General features: G+C 39.5%; 1 protein-coding gene across 3 annotated transcripts in view; it reads left to right on the plus strand.

Annotated features, from left to right (window-relative positions):
* pudp (pseudouridine 5'-phosphatase) overlaps window positions 1–13,781 on the plus strand; it is a 50,059-nt gene extending 36,278 nt beyond the window's left edge. The window contains exons 4-5 of one of the 3 annotated variants that reach the window (XR_009061792.1): window positions 10,101–11,640; window positions 11,724–13,780. Coding sequence is in view for 2 of the 3 variants with exons in the window: in XM_057826532.1 (XP_057682515.1) it covers window positions 10,101–10,277 (177 nt within the window). In the remaining variant the exon portion in view is untranslated. Of the gene's footprint in view, window positions 1–5,434; window positions 6,557–10,100 lie in introns of those variants that run through there. The other 2 variants (XM_057826532.1, XM_057826541.1) reach the window with 2 other exon arrangements.
* Window positions 13,782–14,020: the final 239 nt, after the last annotated feature.

Here is a 14,020-nt window from a genome sequence, read left to right on the forward strand (position 1 = left end):
CCCTGTGGTACAAACAATAAAAAAAAAAAAACAACAACAACAAAAACTCTAGTCCTTTTGCATCCGAACCTCAACAAAATGCAAGACAGGTCACGTATGTTTAGCTACTGAGAAAATTCCATGTTCTTGTGTGCTGTGCATTGACTCCTGCAGATGAAAAAACCCCGTTCAGTGTGTGGGCGTAGCATGTCAATTGGCTAAAGTTACTCAGCTGGGCAGCAACAACCATAATAGCTGCGTTGTCTGTAACAACAGAAACGTCTTTTTTTGCGATGTTCCATTAACAGCACCGCTTAGCAGCTCAACCATGTTAGCAACCTTGTTCATTGCTGTTTTTTGAAGAACGTGTGCTTTCAGCTCCCACTCATCGGTTATGAAATGGGCTGTTACTGTAACAAATAATTCGGTAGCTACAGATATCCACGCATCACACGTAACGGCGACTCTGTCTACATTGGATAGCGATGACATGATTTCTACTTTCGTCTGCTTGTAGAGAACTGGGACTGCCGTGTCAGTGAAACAGCGTCCGGATGGGATGACCTACCTCGGCTTGCTTTCAACATTCTTCGAAATCCCCTGTTTTCTAGAAGAAAATTTTCTTGTAGAATCCAAAATAATTCCACACATCTGCTCTAAATTTATTGGAGCAGGTCTGATCTCACGGAGAGGTTGGTTGGTTAGGTCAGCCATGCCTGTATGCATGTTTTGTATCTAGCGGCATGAGTTGTGGATGTGTACTCTCGGTACGTTCCTCATTGAGTCCCGAGGACCGTAATGACTGTGTTTTAGTTCCGCTTTACTCGGCATACTTAAATAATCGGAATATTGGTGTCCGTGAATCGTTCTCAAATCTTCACGGGCCGAATCGCGAATAATCTAAGAATCGGAAATTTCACGCACCTTTAATGTTTGCTATTTTGAATGTTTAGTAGAAGCGACTGCGCATGCCTAAAGTGATGTGTGTGAGTGCCGACTAGAGGTGGGAATCTTTGGGCACTTAACGATTAGATTACGATTACAATTCAGAGGCTACGATTCGATTATAAATCAATTATTGATGCCCCCCGTTCGCGCTTTTAACGTTTCGTACATTAGTTCCAAAGTTGCTTAAAAATCTTCTAAGGCTAAACCAAACTACTATTTCAGTATCAAGTTAACAGTTCAAAACAGTAAATAAAATTGATCCCGTTATTCCATAATTTCCTTTCTGTCTACTTTCGACATGTGAAAGTTTTAAAACTGTTTCATCATTTAAAGATATATTCAAGATTTTGCTGATTTAGGAGTATTTTAGATAAAAAGTTTATTAGGTTCGCTACAAGAGAGCCTTCCAGAGAAGTCTAATGCTTTAAGATGGTGGCTGTTTACTAGCGCCGGCAAGTCTGTCATTCCGCATCTAGTTCTCCATACATATTCTAACGCCGCTGTCGTCCGTCATTGGCATCTAGTTCTATATATGGCGGAAAACACTCAGGTGACTTGAAGTTCCGCTCTGAGACCCCCAATTTGACCAACTTTCAAAATTGTCCAATATGCACGTCTGATACATCATTGGAAAGCTTAAAACCTCAATTTTCCGGGGGAAGAAAAATTTTGAACAGGAGGGCATTTTTAAATAAAATGTTTTTTAAACAACAAAACCCTATCTGGAGGTGAGGACACGCGAGAGCAGAATTACAGATGCAAGGACTTAACGAGATATTGTCTCGTACTTACCTTGTTCCGATCCAAAAACTCCATGTAGCATGTATCATGGAGTGTCAAGACACCGATGTGAATGACCACAGCTGGATTTTATGGGTGAAACATGGTAATATAACAAGGGTCGCGATGCAGAAATCGCAGACATCAAGGAGTGGTCGAGATTTTCTTTTTCATATATATTCACTTTTAAACCTTTTTTTTTCAATTTTTCTTTGTTTGGATCGATTATTTATCATCTAACACATCGGAGAAAATGCGACAGTAACAAAAAAAAAAATACAATTAAGCGATAGTTATGAGGTAGATATCCGTGGCTTTTTTACAGACGCCATTTTTTTCATTGTGACATAATTTGTTTAAAAGTTTAAAATATGTGAGTGAATAATTTTCAAAAGTTTTTTTTTTTTTTTTTTTAAACGAAATATGAGACATCAATTAATGATTCTAAGCTAAAAAGGACAGACATTTTGAATAATAAATATAACGAATTACCTTTGTTGTTTCAGGGTAAAACGGACAAAAAATAGTTCGGGGGCTTCATGCGCCATGAATCTGCTATGGCAACATATAGACGTATTGTTCTATCAAACACAACAGTTGTTTTGGCTTAAAATACAACAGTTTCTTTTAAAGAGGAGTGCAAGAGCCGAAACTGCTTTTTCAGTCTTGTCTGTGTTTTCGGCCATATATATGTACAGTGGGGAGAACAAGTATTTGATACACTGCCAATCCATTGGCAGTGTATCAAATACTTGTTCTCCCCACTGTATGTGATTTCCACCGTAGCATTATGTGGCCGTACGTTTGTAGCAACTAGTAACTGGGCGTTGTTTGTAGCGGTTGTTGGCCGCAGTCAGGTATTATTGTTTTTTTTAATCCAGCAGCATGAGATGAACATGATATTTACTCTCGGTCCGTTCCTCATGGCGTCCCGAAGACCGCGCTGTGTTTTAGTTCCGCTTTACCTGGTATAATTAAATAATCGGAATTTGGATGTTTATGAATCGTTCTCGAATCTTACACGGCCGAATCACGAATAATCTAAGAATCGGAAATTTTGCACGCCTCTCGTGCTGACGCATCGGAGCGAGGGCGTTCCATTTATATGTGTTACCAATCTGCACTTTTTTGGTAATGGAATGAACGGGCGATTCTTGTGGCTCGTTCGACGCCCCTCTTTCCGGTTCTTCCTTCGAGTAGACGGCAAGGTGTATAAAAACACACAGATGTGACGGATGGCTCTTTCAGTGGAGACTTTTTGTTAACATAGCAAAATGGCGGGGGACATTTAGCCACTCAGCACAGCGCTGCCGCACAACTTCACCAACACCTACTTTTCTCTCTTTCTCACCCCACTACTTCTTCTGCCCTATATTTGTGATGCCGGTCATATTGAAAAAGGACTGCGGGCCCTTGGGAATGCTGGTAATATATCGTTGCGGAGCAAGTCCGCAATTGAATTGTTCCACTTTGGAGGCCGGAACCAAAAGTTTGCCTCTTCGACGTCCGTTTTCACTGTCACCATGTAAAAGCTAGGCCATTCCGCAACACAGTTGTTTCTTCTTGTTCTCACAGCATCACCATATAAATGGCCAATTAGTCAGCTGCTGAATATCATGCTTTATGGTGCCATAAGGGCTGAATCTAAGATGCATTGACTGTTTTTCGTTTTTTTATTTATTTATTTTTAGGTTTAATATTTCTAAAGAAAGCAACCAGAAGATGGTGTTTACTAAGTACTAAAGTAGCTTGTGATCAAGGGGTTGAAAAAATGTAAAGAAAATGACGATTCAAATTATTAGAATAGTTGCTGTTTAAAGTTTTTGTATATTATTGAATACATGCATGGTAGGTCACTCCAACTTCTCCGTAGGTTTGACATTGAATGTCAAAGATTATTTGTCTATATGTCCCTGGGATTGGCTGACAGCCAGTTAACTCATTGGTAGACATCCAATCATGTGGTTCTTTTCAACCTTCTCTTGTGAATTTAAATTGCTTGTCACTAGTAGGCATCCAATCCGTTTGAACTGAGAGGGCAGCCCTCCCACTTCAAATGGATTGGACACCTATCAACATCAGTAGCAGCCAATGAGTTAAGGGGTTACCTGGCCTCCTGGCCATAAGTTAGGCAGCCCCGTGACTCCCGTGAGGACAACCGGCGTGGAACATGACATGAATAAATAAATGGTACTTTTGGCTTTGTGGACAGGTGCAAAATCTTGCTGTAAAATAAAATAAAATAATTCATTCATTCATTCATTTTCCATGCCGCTTATTAATTATAATATAATATAATAATAAATAATAAAATAATTGTCTCCCAAAACTTTTTTTTTTTTTTTTTTTAATTTCCCGATTCTTCTGTTGGCTATGCACTAACAGACAATGAAACCCACACTAGCAAAGGACATGGCTCCCCACTCAAATTATTGACTGTGGGAATTTCACACCGGAATTTAAGCAGCTTGATTTTTACATAGGCCTGCTATTCTTACGGTACATACAGCCACTGGGCCAAATATATTTTTTCAAAAATTGTTCACAGCCAATGTGAAGCTTTTTTAGACTATAAGCCACTACTTTTTTCTCTCCGTTTAAACCCTGCGGCTTTTACTAATTTATTATTTATCTATTTTTTTTACTGATACCTTTTTATTATTTTGACAAATTAGCTGAATGTTTTCTAATTACAAATAAAAAGATGACATTGCATTTCGCTCCTTGGCCTGTCATGCCATTGTGACGTTGCCACGTGCATTCAAAGTCTCTTAACGACTAGTGTTCCAGTATGACAAATTGACAACACTCTTAAGTTCCTGTGGGAATCAGCACGCACGCTTATGTTTCTCCAGGTTTATCCTTGTTTAGTGATAGCACCAAAGTCTCTGTATTGGTCTGATCTGGTCCTGGTCCCGGTCTTTATTGTCATTGTACGAGTTGAAAGTGCATCCTTAAAAGTGCCTCGATAAATAAGAACAATAAAAAGTGCGAAAACTAGTTGATTTTAGGCACTTGCAGACTTGTTTTCTACCCTTGCTACCGCTACAGAAGAACCATTTATGTCTAACCATGGATAGACATATTTTAAAAGAACGCATATCCAAATTTTACGATGACATGGCTCTCGGCTGCTACACTGGTACCAAAAAACCTTGCTGCCAGCCTCTTCAGACTTAATAGATAAAGAGGGCTTCATCTGACATTATATACCGCTTCATAATAATGATTTTTAAAGGACGGATAGCAACTGTTTTCTACGGCAAGAGGACACTTATGCCAGCGCTGATTAGCCTTTTATAACCAACACTCTCTTGTGTGTTTCGGAGGACTTGCCCTCAAAGGCCACACTACCCACACTAGCGTTTCGATCAGCTTGTACAGTCCCTGACAAAAGTCTTGTCGCTTATCCATTTGGTAGAAACCACAATAACCTGACTTTTAATTATTCAATTGGTTTCCGAAATGGCTCTTATAAAAGCTAAGACCCTCCCAAATGATGTTGAATGTACAAAAATATATTTGTTTCACTGAAAAAAGGTTTACCATTTAATGAAGACATAAAGGTCAAATTTTGGCAAGACAAAAGTTTTGTCGCCTACAGAAAGTAGTGTGAAAATTGAATAAAAAATGTACTTCAAATACAAAAATATGTTACATAAGTGAATAAAGTAGTGGTGCTATGAGATCCAAATTTAATAGTTTGTATGACTTTCATGGGTTTCAGCAAGGATTCATACAATCTATTGATGAAGTCATCAGGAACATCAAAGAAAGCAGTCTTGCATGCCTCCCAGAGTTCATCAACATTCTTCGGTTTCGTCTTCCGTGCTTCCTCTTTCATCCTACCCCAGACATGCTCAATGATGTTCATGTCTGGTGACTGGGCTGGCCAGTCCTGGAGGATCTTGATCTTCTTTGCCTTGAGGAACTTTGAGGTATAGATTGAAGTATGCGATGGAGCACCATCCTGCTGCATAATTTTTCCCTTTTTCATGGTTAGGAATGTAAGAGGCAGCTAAGATTTGTTGATATTTCAGACTATTTATCGCTCAGGGTGCAGACAATTAAAAAACCGTGTGGCATTTGCCAAAGCCCACAGCCTATCAAAAGGATGGGCGCTGGAAAAGTGGCAAAAGCTGGATTTTTCAGATGAATCTTCCATTGAATTACACCACAGTCGCCGCAAATATACATTCCATTCTATGCGTAAGTGTGTGTGCACTATAGGGCAGCTTTGAATTTCATAACACTTTGTGTAATGACAATAAAGGCATTCTATTTTATTCTATTCTAAATATTGCAGGAGACCTACTGGAGCCACCATGGATCAGAGATTCACTCAGAAAACAGTGAAGTTTGGTGGTTACATCATTACCAAAATCATGGTCTGCGGTTACATCCAGTATGGGGGGGTGCGAAAGATCTGCAGTGTGGAAGGCAACATAAATAGTCCGAAATATCAACAAATCTTAGCTGCTTCTTACATGCTGCGACAAGACTTTTGTCAGGAAGCATATATACTGTATGGTATAAAATACTGCGTATATTTGTGTTTCTTTTGGCAATGCCATTGTATTTCTGGATTATTGTGCTTTATAGCCCTCTAAAAAAAAAAAAAAAAAAAAACTGATTCCGAGCCTCTGAAAAATGGCCCGATCGGCCTGATTTCCGATTACATGATCGGATCGGGAACATCCCTAATACCAATTGAATTGTGCTAATTGCCGACCTCAGGGCCGGTCCAGCCTATACGCAGACTATGCAGCTGCTTCGGGCCCCTGACCACTAGGGGGCCCCCAATCTGGCAATTGTTTAATTTATATTCTATTTTGTTTACTACAGTTTGCTTTATTTGACTTTTGTGAGTTTTGATACTTGATTACAAGCTTAAAAAAATAAAAGTTCTTCTTTAAGTTCTTTCTTTCGTCTTTTAGAAAAAGGTTTGGCGGTATCTACTGTAAGCAGGGCCGGCCCAGGCCATTTGGGGGCCCTAAGTAAAATAATGCAAAGGGACCCATATTTTTGGCCCAACATTTCGTCACAGTGTACTGTGAAACCCATACTTGCAATCCAACCCATACGTCCATATTTTGTATATTAATCTGATTTTGTTGCACTGCATACTTCAAACTTCTCACCCCAAATGATTGTCAGTACTTACAGTCAGGGCCGGCCCAGCCTATACGCAGACTATGCAGCTGCTTAGGGCCCCTGACAGAAAGGGGGCCTCCAATCTGGCAATTGTTTAATTTATATTCTATTTTGTTTACTAAAGTTTGCTTTATTTGACTTTTGTGAGTTTTGATACTTGATTACAAGCTTTGAAAAATGTTCTTCTTTAAGTTCTTTCTTTCCTCTTTTAGAAAAATGTTTGGCGATATCTACTGTAAGTACTGACAATCATTTGGGGTGAGAAGTTTGAAGTAAGCAGTGCAACAAAATCTGATTAATATACAAAATATGGACGTATGCGTTGGATTGCATGTATGGGTTTCACAGTACACTGTGACGAAATGTTGGGCCAAAAATATGGGCCCCTTTGCATTATTTTGCTTGGGGCCCCCAAATGGCCTGGGCCGGCCCTGGCCGACCTGTGCCAAAAGCTGATCATCTACATGCCACACCATCTCATAGTCCATGGTACATTCATGTGAATGAAAGCGAGTCCCACCTTTCAATGTATTCACAATTTTCCCTTTATTCTCGCCCATATTGCCTTTCTGTACGGAGCAACTCGAGTTGACACGCTTTTTATGGTTGTAAAATAAGTGTTAAAATATAAGAAACTGTATAAGGAGCCTCAAAAGACTCAGCAATTCATGTGTAGTGTATCCCTTGATAAAATCACTCAATGTGCAGGGGGTGAAATGCCGACGTCATTTTTTGGCGAGGGGCTTGTCCAATTCGGGTATGGATGCATTGCAGCAGGCCTTAGAAATTCAGCAGGGGATCAAATAATTATTTTCTCTGCTGTAATTAGTACACGGCTTCAAGCATTCACTTAATTAGTTTTATAAATGCGCTGACTTTCATTCAGCAATAATCTATTAATCCCTCCCACTTCAGACAAAACTGAATTGCAACTAGTAGTTGGAGAGGATGGATCCTGACTACTGTCAAGGTCCCCTTGAGAAAGAAGCTGAAAGCAATATTTTCATGGATACATCACACTTACATTAATGTATGGTCTTTTTTTCTGTTCGGTGTGCAACAGAATTGTACAACAGGTCAAACATTTTGAGTTTTCATTTTACCTTATGAAGGGTATTATTAGACAGTGCGGAGATTCACGATATACACCCACCTTCCCAACACCACACACACACTATTACTATGGAGCAGATGTCTGCCTTAACCAGTTGAGTTAGCTGTTTTACACACTTGTTTTTCTCCCAATCAGTGTTGTTTTTGGCAGCCATTTTAATGTGTCTTTTACACACTTGTTTTTCTCCCAATCAGTGTTGTTTTTGGCAGCCATTTTAATATTTGTCTTTGTCTTTTGGACGAAAATACTTATTAGTCTTAGTCATATTTTAGTCATTTCAAAATGTGTTCGTCGTCGTCTGGTTTTAGTCGACAATTCTCAAAATATTTTCGTCTATAAACTTCAAAAAAGTTTTAGTCCATGAATAGGTAAATAAATAGTTTTCAACAATTTCAAATGAGCATGACAGACTAGCACATAACTGTAGATTCTACAAGGATATGACCGTTTTCATTATGATAATACACACTCAGCAGGAAAACAGCACATTATTTGCAATTAATTAAACTCCCCTGGACGCCACGTACTGCATGTAAAATGTTTTAGAAGAGTTTAAGAAGACACCGAGTCACTACGCGAAATGCTAGTGCGAACGCTATGCTAAGACGAACGCTATGCTAAAGCTACAAGTTAGTTTAGTGTGTGTTGATCACTCAGATCAGACCTTTTGAGGCTAAAGCAAGATAGCATAGCCAAGATAAGAAAACAAAACAAGCAGCACCTGACACGTGTTTCACAAAAAGAGCCTGGAATGGGCACACGCTTAAGCCTGTGTGTGGGTCGGGGGTCAGGGGGAGGCGCAGCATGTCACATAAGTGACACGACAAAACACTTAATTTATTGTGAATTTATGACAAACACTATGGCGAATTTTCTTCTTGTTCTCGTGTCGTCAGACAAAAAAACTGGCATCCATCTCGTTATGTTTTAGTCTCCCAAGACGTTTTCAGCACCTCATCGTGACGTCATCATCATGAAAAAAAATTGTTCGTTGAAGAAAGGTTTTCGTTGTTGTCATCGTTAACGAAAACAACACTGCTCCCAATAATGAATAGGCTGACCCAAATAAAGCATAAACTAGAATTGTAGACAATTTAATCCATCTGAACGGCATGTTTTGATCTGCACAAGGGAAGCATGAACACTTGGAACAAACCCGCCTACTTTTGGGTGTCATAAATTTTAATGCGTTATGTGCAGTTGGATGATAGTAAGACAAGTTAAAGCAACACAAGGGAACTTTCAGTTTTGGTTGATTTTAGTGGCCAGGACTCACACCAACGAGTGAAAGCTGGGCCAGTGTTTATTCTTGAGTTTATTCTTGAGTGGGCTTTTACCCTGGTAGCCTCCCTTTTTCTTTTTTGTGTCCCCTTGGACAAAACTTTTTGTCTCATTTATTGCTCTGCCATGTTTTCAGATTACAGAATTTCAGTGTTTGCATCGACATCCGTCTTTATAATGAATGGGGAAAGAGGGAAGTGACGTATGCCATAAAGCAGTCAACATATTTGTAGTTTTTTTGTGTGGCAGGGTTCCTGCCACCCTCTTCAAAGTTAATTAGTGTCGATGAAAGTGATACAGACCCCCTTGGGCCATAACAGAGGTGCCATTCAAGTAGTTGTCAGTCGACATATCATCACAAATGTGATGAAAATATTTTATAAAGGTTGAAAAATTCCAGAGTGTTGCCTAAAAAAATGATGAATTGATGTTATAACCTTTGCCTTGGATGACCTTTTCTGAACATATGAATATTAAAAGACAAATTAAAAATTGGGTGATAGTTTGCATTGTTCCAACTCTTAAAATGTCATGAGTAATGGCTTTTGAAAAGCCCATAATGCCTCCAATGGGTTTTCATGCAGTGTATACAAATTTAAACAAATTCAATGGAATAGGGTTGGTGGGGGCATCGTCCTTCCAATTGCAGTTTTATGGGTAGACCGCCTCCCTAAGGTCAACTGCGTTCCTGTGAGAAATGTCAAGCTCATCAGATTGAAAATGGAAACGGTGCCTCTGTGTCCCATTTCCTTGCATTTGTTTTTGCTCTCAGCTCTGCCGTCCACCTAATAGGCTTACAGAATGGTATAATTTTTTTTGTCCTCCATCTTGTTCCCCCACACAGTGCTTGGTATTTGAGGATGCTCCCAACGGTGTGAAGGCAGCCCTGGCAGCGGGTATGCAGGTGGTGATGGTTCCAGATGAGAACTTGGACCCAGTTCTGACTCATGGCGCCACTCTGAGACTCAGGAACATGGAGGAATTTGATCCGCAACTCTTTGGCCTACCAGCGTTTTGCTGAAACTCAGGAACCAAGAAACGGTGGAGTTAGTTATATTTTAAAATTTCAATAAAATTCCTAGGAAATCACAATATTCCGTTCCTAGCTATCTCTGTTAAGACCAGGCCGGTGGGCTCCCCTTGTGATCATGTTTAAGGTTGGTGCTCAATGATGTTAATTAATTTTAAGTTAACTCTTTAACCTCAAACTCTTCGTCAGTAGGTAAATTGTCTTATGCAAAATGTTCTTTTTAATTGCTCATATACGGAACATACTAGTATAGCCAGGACTCTAGCGTGTCTGCCCACCTGGAAGGTGCCAAATTAATAAACCAAGTTAACCTTTTGTGACATGCCTTTTTCTGACTTTTTCTTTTTCTGCGAACCACTAATTAAGAATTTGACCAGATTTATGTATGACTGTGATTGATCTACATCATTCTGCCTATACCGATTTACTCTTGGTATCTAGGCTGGGTGAAGGTATGCCATATGTACTAATCCAAGCGGCCATTGTACTGTAGCTGTGCCGCTAGACGAATAGAATAGAATGGAATACCTTTATTGCCATTGTACACCAAAAACAAAAGGTAAGCAGACCTGCATTGTGTTTTATTAGTCATTTTGATTTGATTTGATTTGATTAGTTGGATATTAAGATGGTTTGCTTCTGATTAGCACCACAGCTTATTGCTCAATGAAGTAGTCAGTGCTGTGGGGAAAGTATTGGGGGATATTTCTTTATGACACAATGGCACAAGCCAATTGCATTTGTACACAAATTGACAAGTTTAATTAAGTGTTTTTGTGATGAAGTGCTGCCTTAGCAAGAGAAAATATAACCAAGTGTTCATTTTGGTTCTCGCATGTGCTCCACTGTTCAATCTCGTTAAATTCAAATCTCAAAATGCACCCCCTGAGCTCCGCCTTTAGTTGTCATGGTAATAAAGTGCACATACAGTGATTCCTCGTTTTTCTTGGTTAATAGGGATCAGAACTTCCCGCAAAAAGTAAAAAACGCGAAGTAGCGCCCCCCCCCTCAAAAAAAAAATTAACCTGTCTTGTTCAGCTGCTTAGACAAGCAGAATAAATTATTTTTGTGTGTGAACAGTACATGCATATTTTTTGTGTATACAGTAGTTAGAAACATGAAATAATATATTAATATAAGTACCTTAACATGCATTAAAATACTGTATCAATAAGATAAAACGTACTCACCACATTGATGATCTTGATAAATGATGATGAATAAACGGCACCAATCGCAAACACCATCAATATGTTTACTGAATTCGATGGCTCTGACCATGTTGTCATCGATTTCTTAAGCCCTTTGTTGCAGAGCCCGTGCCATTGTGCAGAATTCTTGCAGGTTGTCCAAGGTAAGGCCACGTTCTTAAGCTTTGTTGTCATCACCATCCTCTTTTTTCCTCACCTGCTTACTTTGTCATTCTTCATCGGTTAGGAGCTCCAAGTGGCACTCGATCCGTGTGTTGACGTCCTCCGTCGTTATGTCGGTGAACCCTTCGGTGGCTAACAACTGAGCCATACTCACAGCCTTCTTTACAGCGGAGTGGTGACTTCGTAACGTAATGCTGTGAAGGCCAAACCTCTTTTTGAATTTTTTGAACCAGCCCTTGCTGGCAACAAAACCACAATTTTCTTGTGTGTTGGGATCACTCAAGGCACTGGTACTAGGCTTTATCTTTGTCATCATCACCGCCACCTTCGTCGTATTCGTTCAGCTCTCCTAGGGTATCATAATGCGCTTTGGCTTTTTACCGAATCATTTTGGTATCAAGACTCACCTTACTCCTCACCGACAATCCGATATCCACACTATTAGTGCATTTTCCATTATTACGCAATGGACTGAGTGCGCAAAGTTTAAAGCGCAACGTAGCGAGGGATCATGTACAGGATTCGATGGGTTGTTGCTCATTTGAAAAAGATGAGCCAGTATCAACAAGAAAATAAAGTGACCTACTTGACCGATGAAATTAAAAAACAAAACGAAAATTTCATTGTTATTGAGGGTCGCTCTTGTATTAACTAGCATTAGAGTCATAATTTCTTAAGCATAATGGCTCAATGACAACATCACTGAGCATCCATTTGCAAAATCTAAGGGTAGTGCAATTTCTAGTTTGAATGTGCCATCATCTGGAAAAATTGTTAAATATTTTTTTCCTCAAACTAATCTTCATAGCAGCATTTGACCTTGGTGGAGGGCTGCAATTTGAGCTAGACTGTAATGCAGTCTGCCTTGCTCTTCGACACTGAGTTGAAGTGGCCTTATTGAAATGCCAATAACACTGCTCCTGTCTTTAGTGTAATCCAGTAAAGAGACTGCAATTTGTCCTCAGTCTTTCATCTCTGCTTGTCTGCCCAGCCCCACCCCATGCAGGCTTTTACTGCTTGGTCTGCTCCAGGAGCTTCCAGGGGCCATGGTGCCCTTCAGCTTTCTGAAATAGAATTTGCTGCACTTCCATCCCATTTCAACCTATAGTCCCCAAGGTGGTCTAATCATCCCAGCTGCTTTTTCACCTCATTTCCTGCTCACAATCAAAGAGCAATACATATCACACTGTAATTTTACATGTCATTTACTTTTTCCTCTAAGCATCACACATCCTGGCCAATGCATGTCTGAATGATTTCAGAGTCAAAAGGGGTCTAATTTTGGAAACGTTTGTTAAAAGTATTGCCTTACTTCAGCTTGAATACTGTACCTACTCCCAATGATCTGAAATCTATGCTTTTGAATACAGAACTTGTCTGACACCTAAACAGTGCTTTGTTTTACAGAGCAATGTGATTAACAATAAGAATGTGCAAAGTGAAATTATAATAAAGCATCTTACAAGTTATGATGATATTGAAGTGTGCAATTCAATTTTCAGAAACAAATGTGGCCTTCTTGGATGTAGGAGACTAGAGTTACACCTATTTTATGTGTTGGATGCGTATCTTTTTAGATGCTTTTTATTACTTTAATAACAATCTTTTTTAATGAATGAATGCCTGAAGTCTGATGCCATTGAGATTCCCAAATTCCTCGTTAAAGGTACTGTAAAATGGTAGTCAACATCAATAAATTATTTGTTTGGACCAAAGAAAAGAGGGTTTTGAACGAGCCAGACAAATTTGAATGAATAGAAATATTCCAAAGTATATGTAATAAGCTTCAAAATGGGGAAAATAAGGCTGTCTGCTGACTTTGGTGAATGTGGTGAAGTCCCATCTGTCAATCTACTTTGTACTGTTTGTTTACTTTTTCTCTACTTGTTACGATGAAGAAAATTGAGGTTATTTTGTCAATTTTTTCCCCTTTTGTCTACACAATTCATCTACCATGTCAATGAGGGGTTGAGAGCGTGTATGCATGGGGAAGCATCTCTGGCTGCAGTTTCAACTCAAGCCTCACTCAGTTTCAACTCAAGCCTCACTCCCACCGCCATGCCAGCCCGTGCTTCGAGGAACCAGCTGTTTGGTGATGGTGAAATTAGCCCCATCTACGCTCCCCTCTATGGTGGGCCAACTTTGTCATTGTCTCTTAGACTCACCTTTTACGCACACCTAGTTGCTACAGTGCCTTGCAAAAGTATTCGGCCCCCTTGAATCTTGCAACCTTTCACCACATTTCAGGCTTCAAACATAAAGATATGAGATTTAATTTTTTTGTCAAGAATCAACAACAAGTGGGACACAATCGTGAAGTGGAACAACATTTTTTGGATAATTTAAACTTTTTTAACAAAT

The sequence above is a fragment of the Corythoichthys intestinalis genome, chromosome 2 (genome assembly GCF_030265065.1).
Source record: "Corythoichthys intestinalis isolate RoL2023-P3 chromosome 2, ASM3026506v1, whole genome shotgun sequence".
NCBI classification, from domain to species: domain Eukaryota; kingdom Metazoa; phylum Chordata; class Actinopteri; order Syngnathiformes; family Syngnathidae; genus Corythoichthys; species Corythoichthys intestinalis.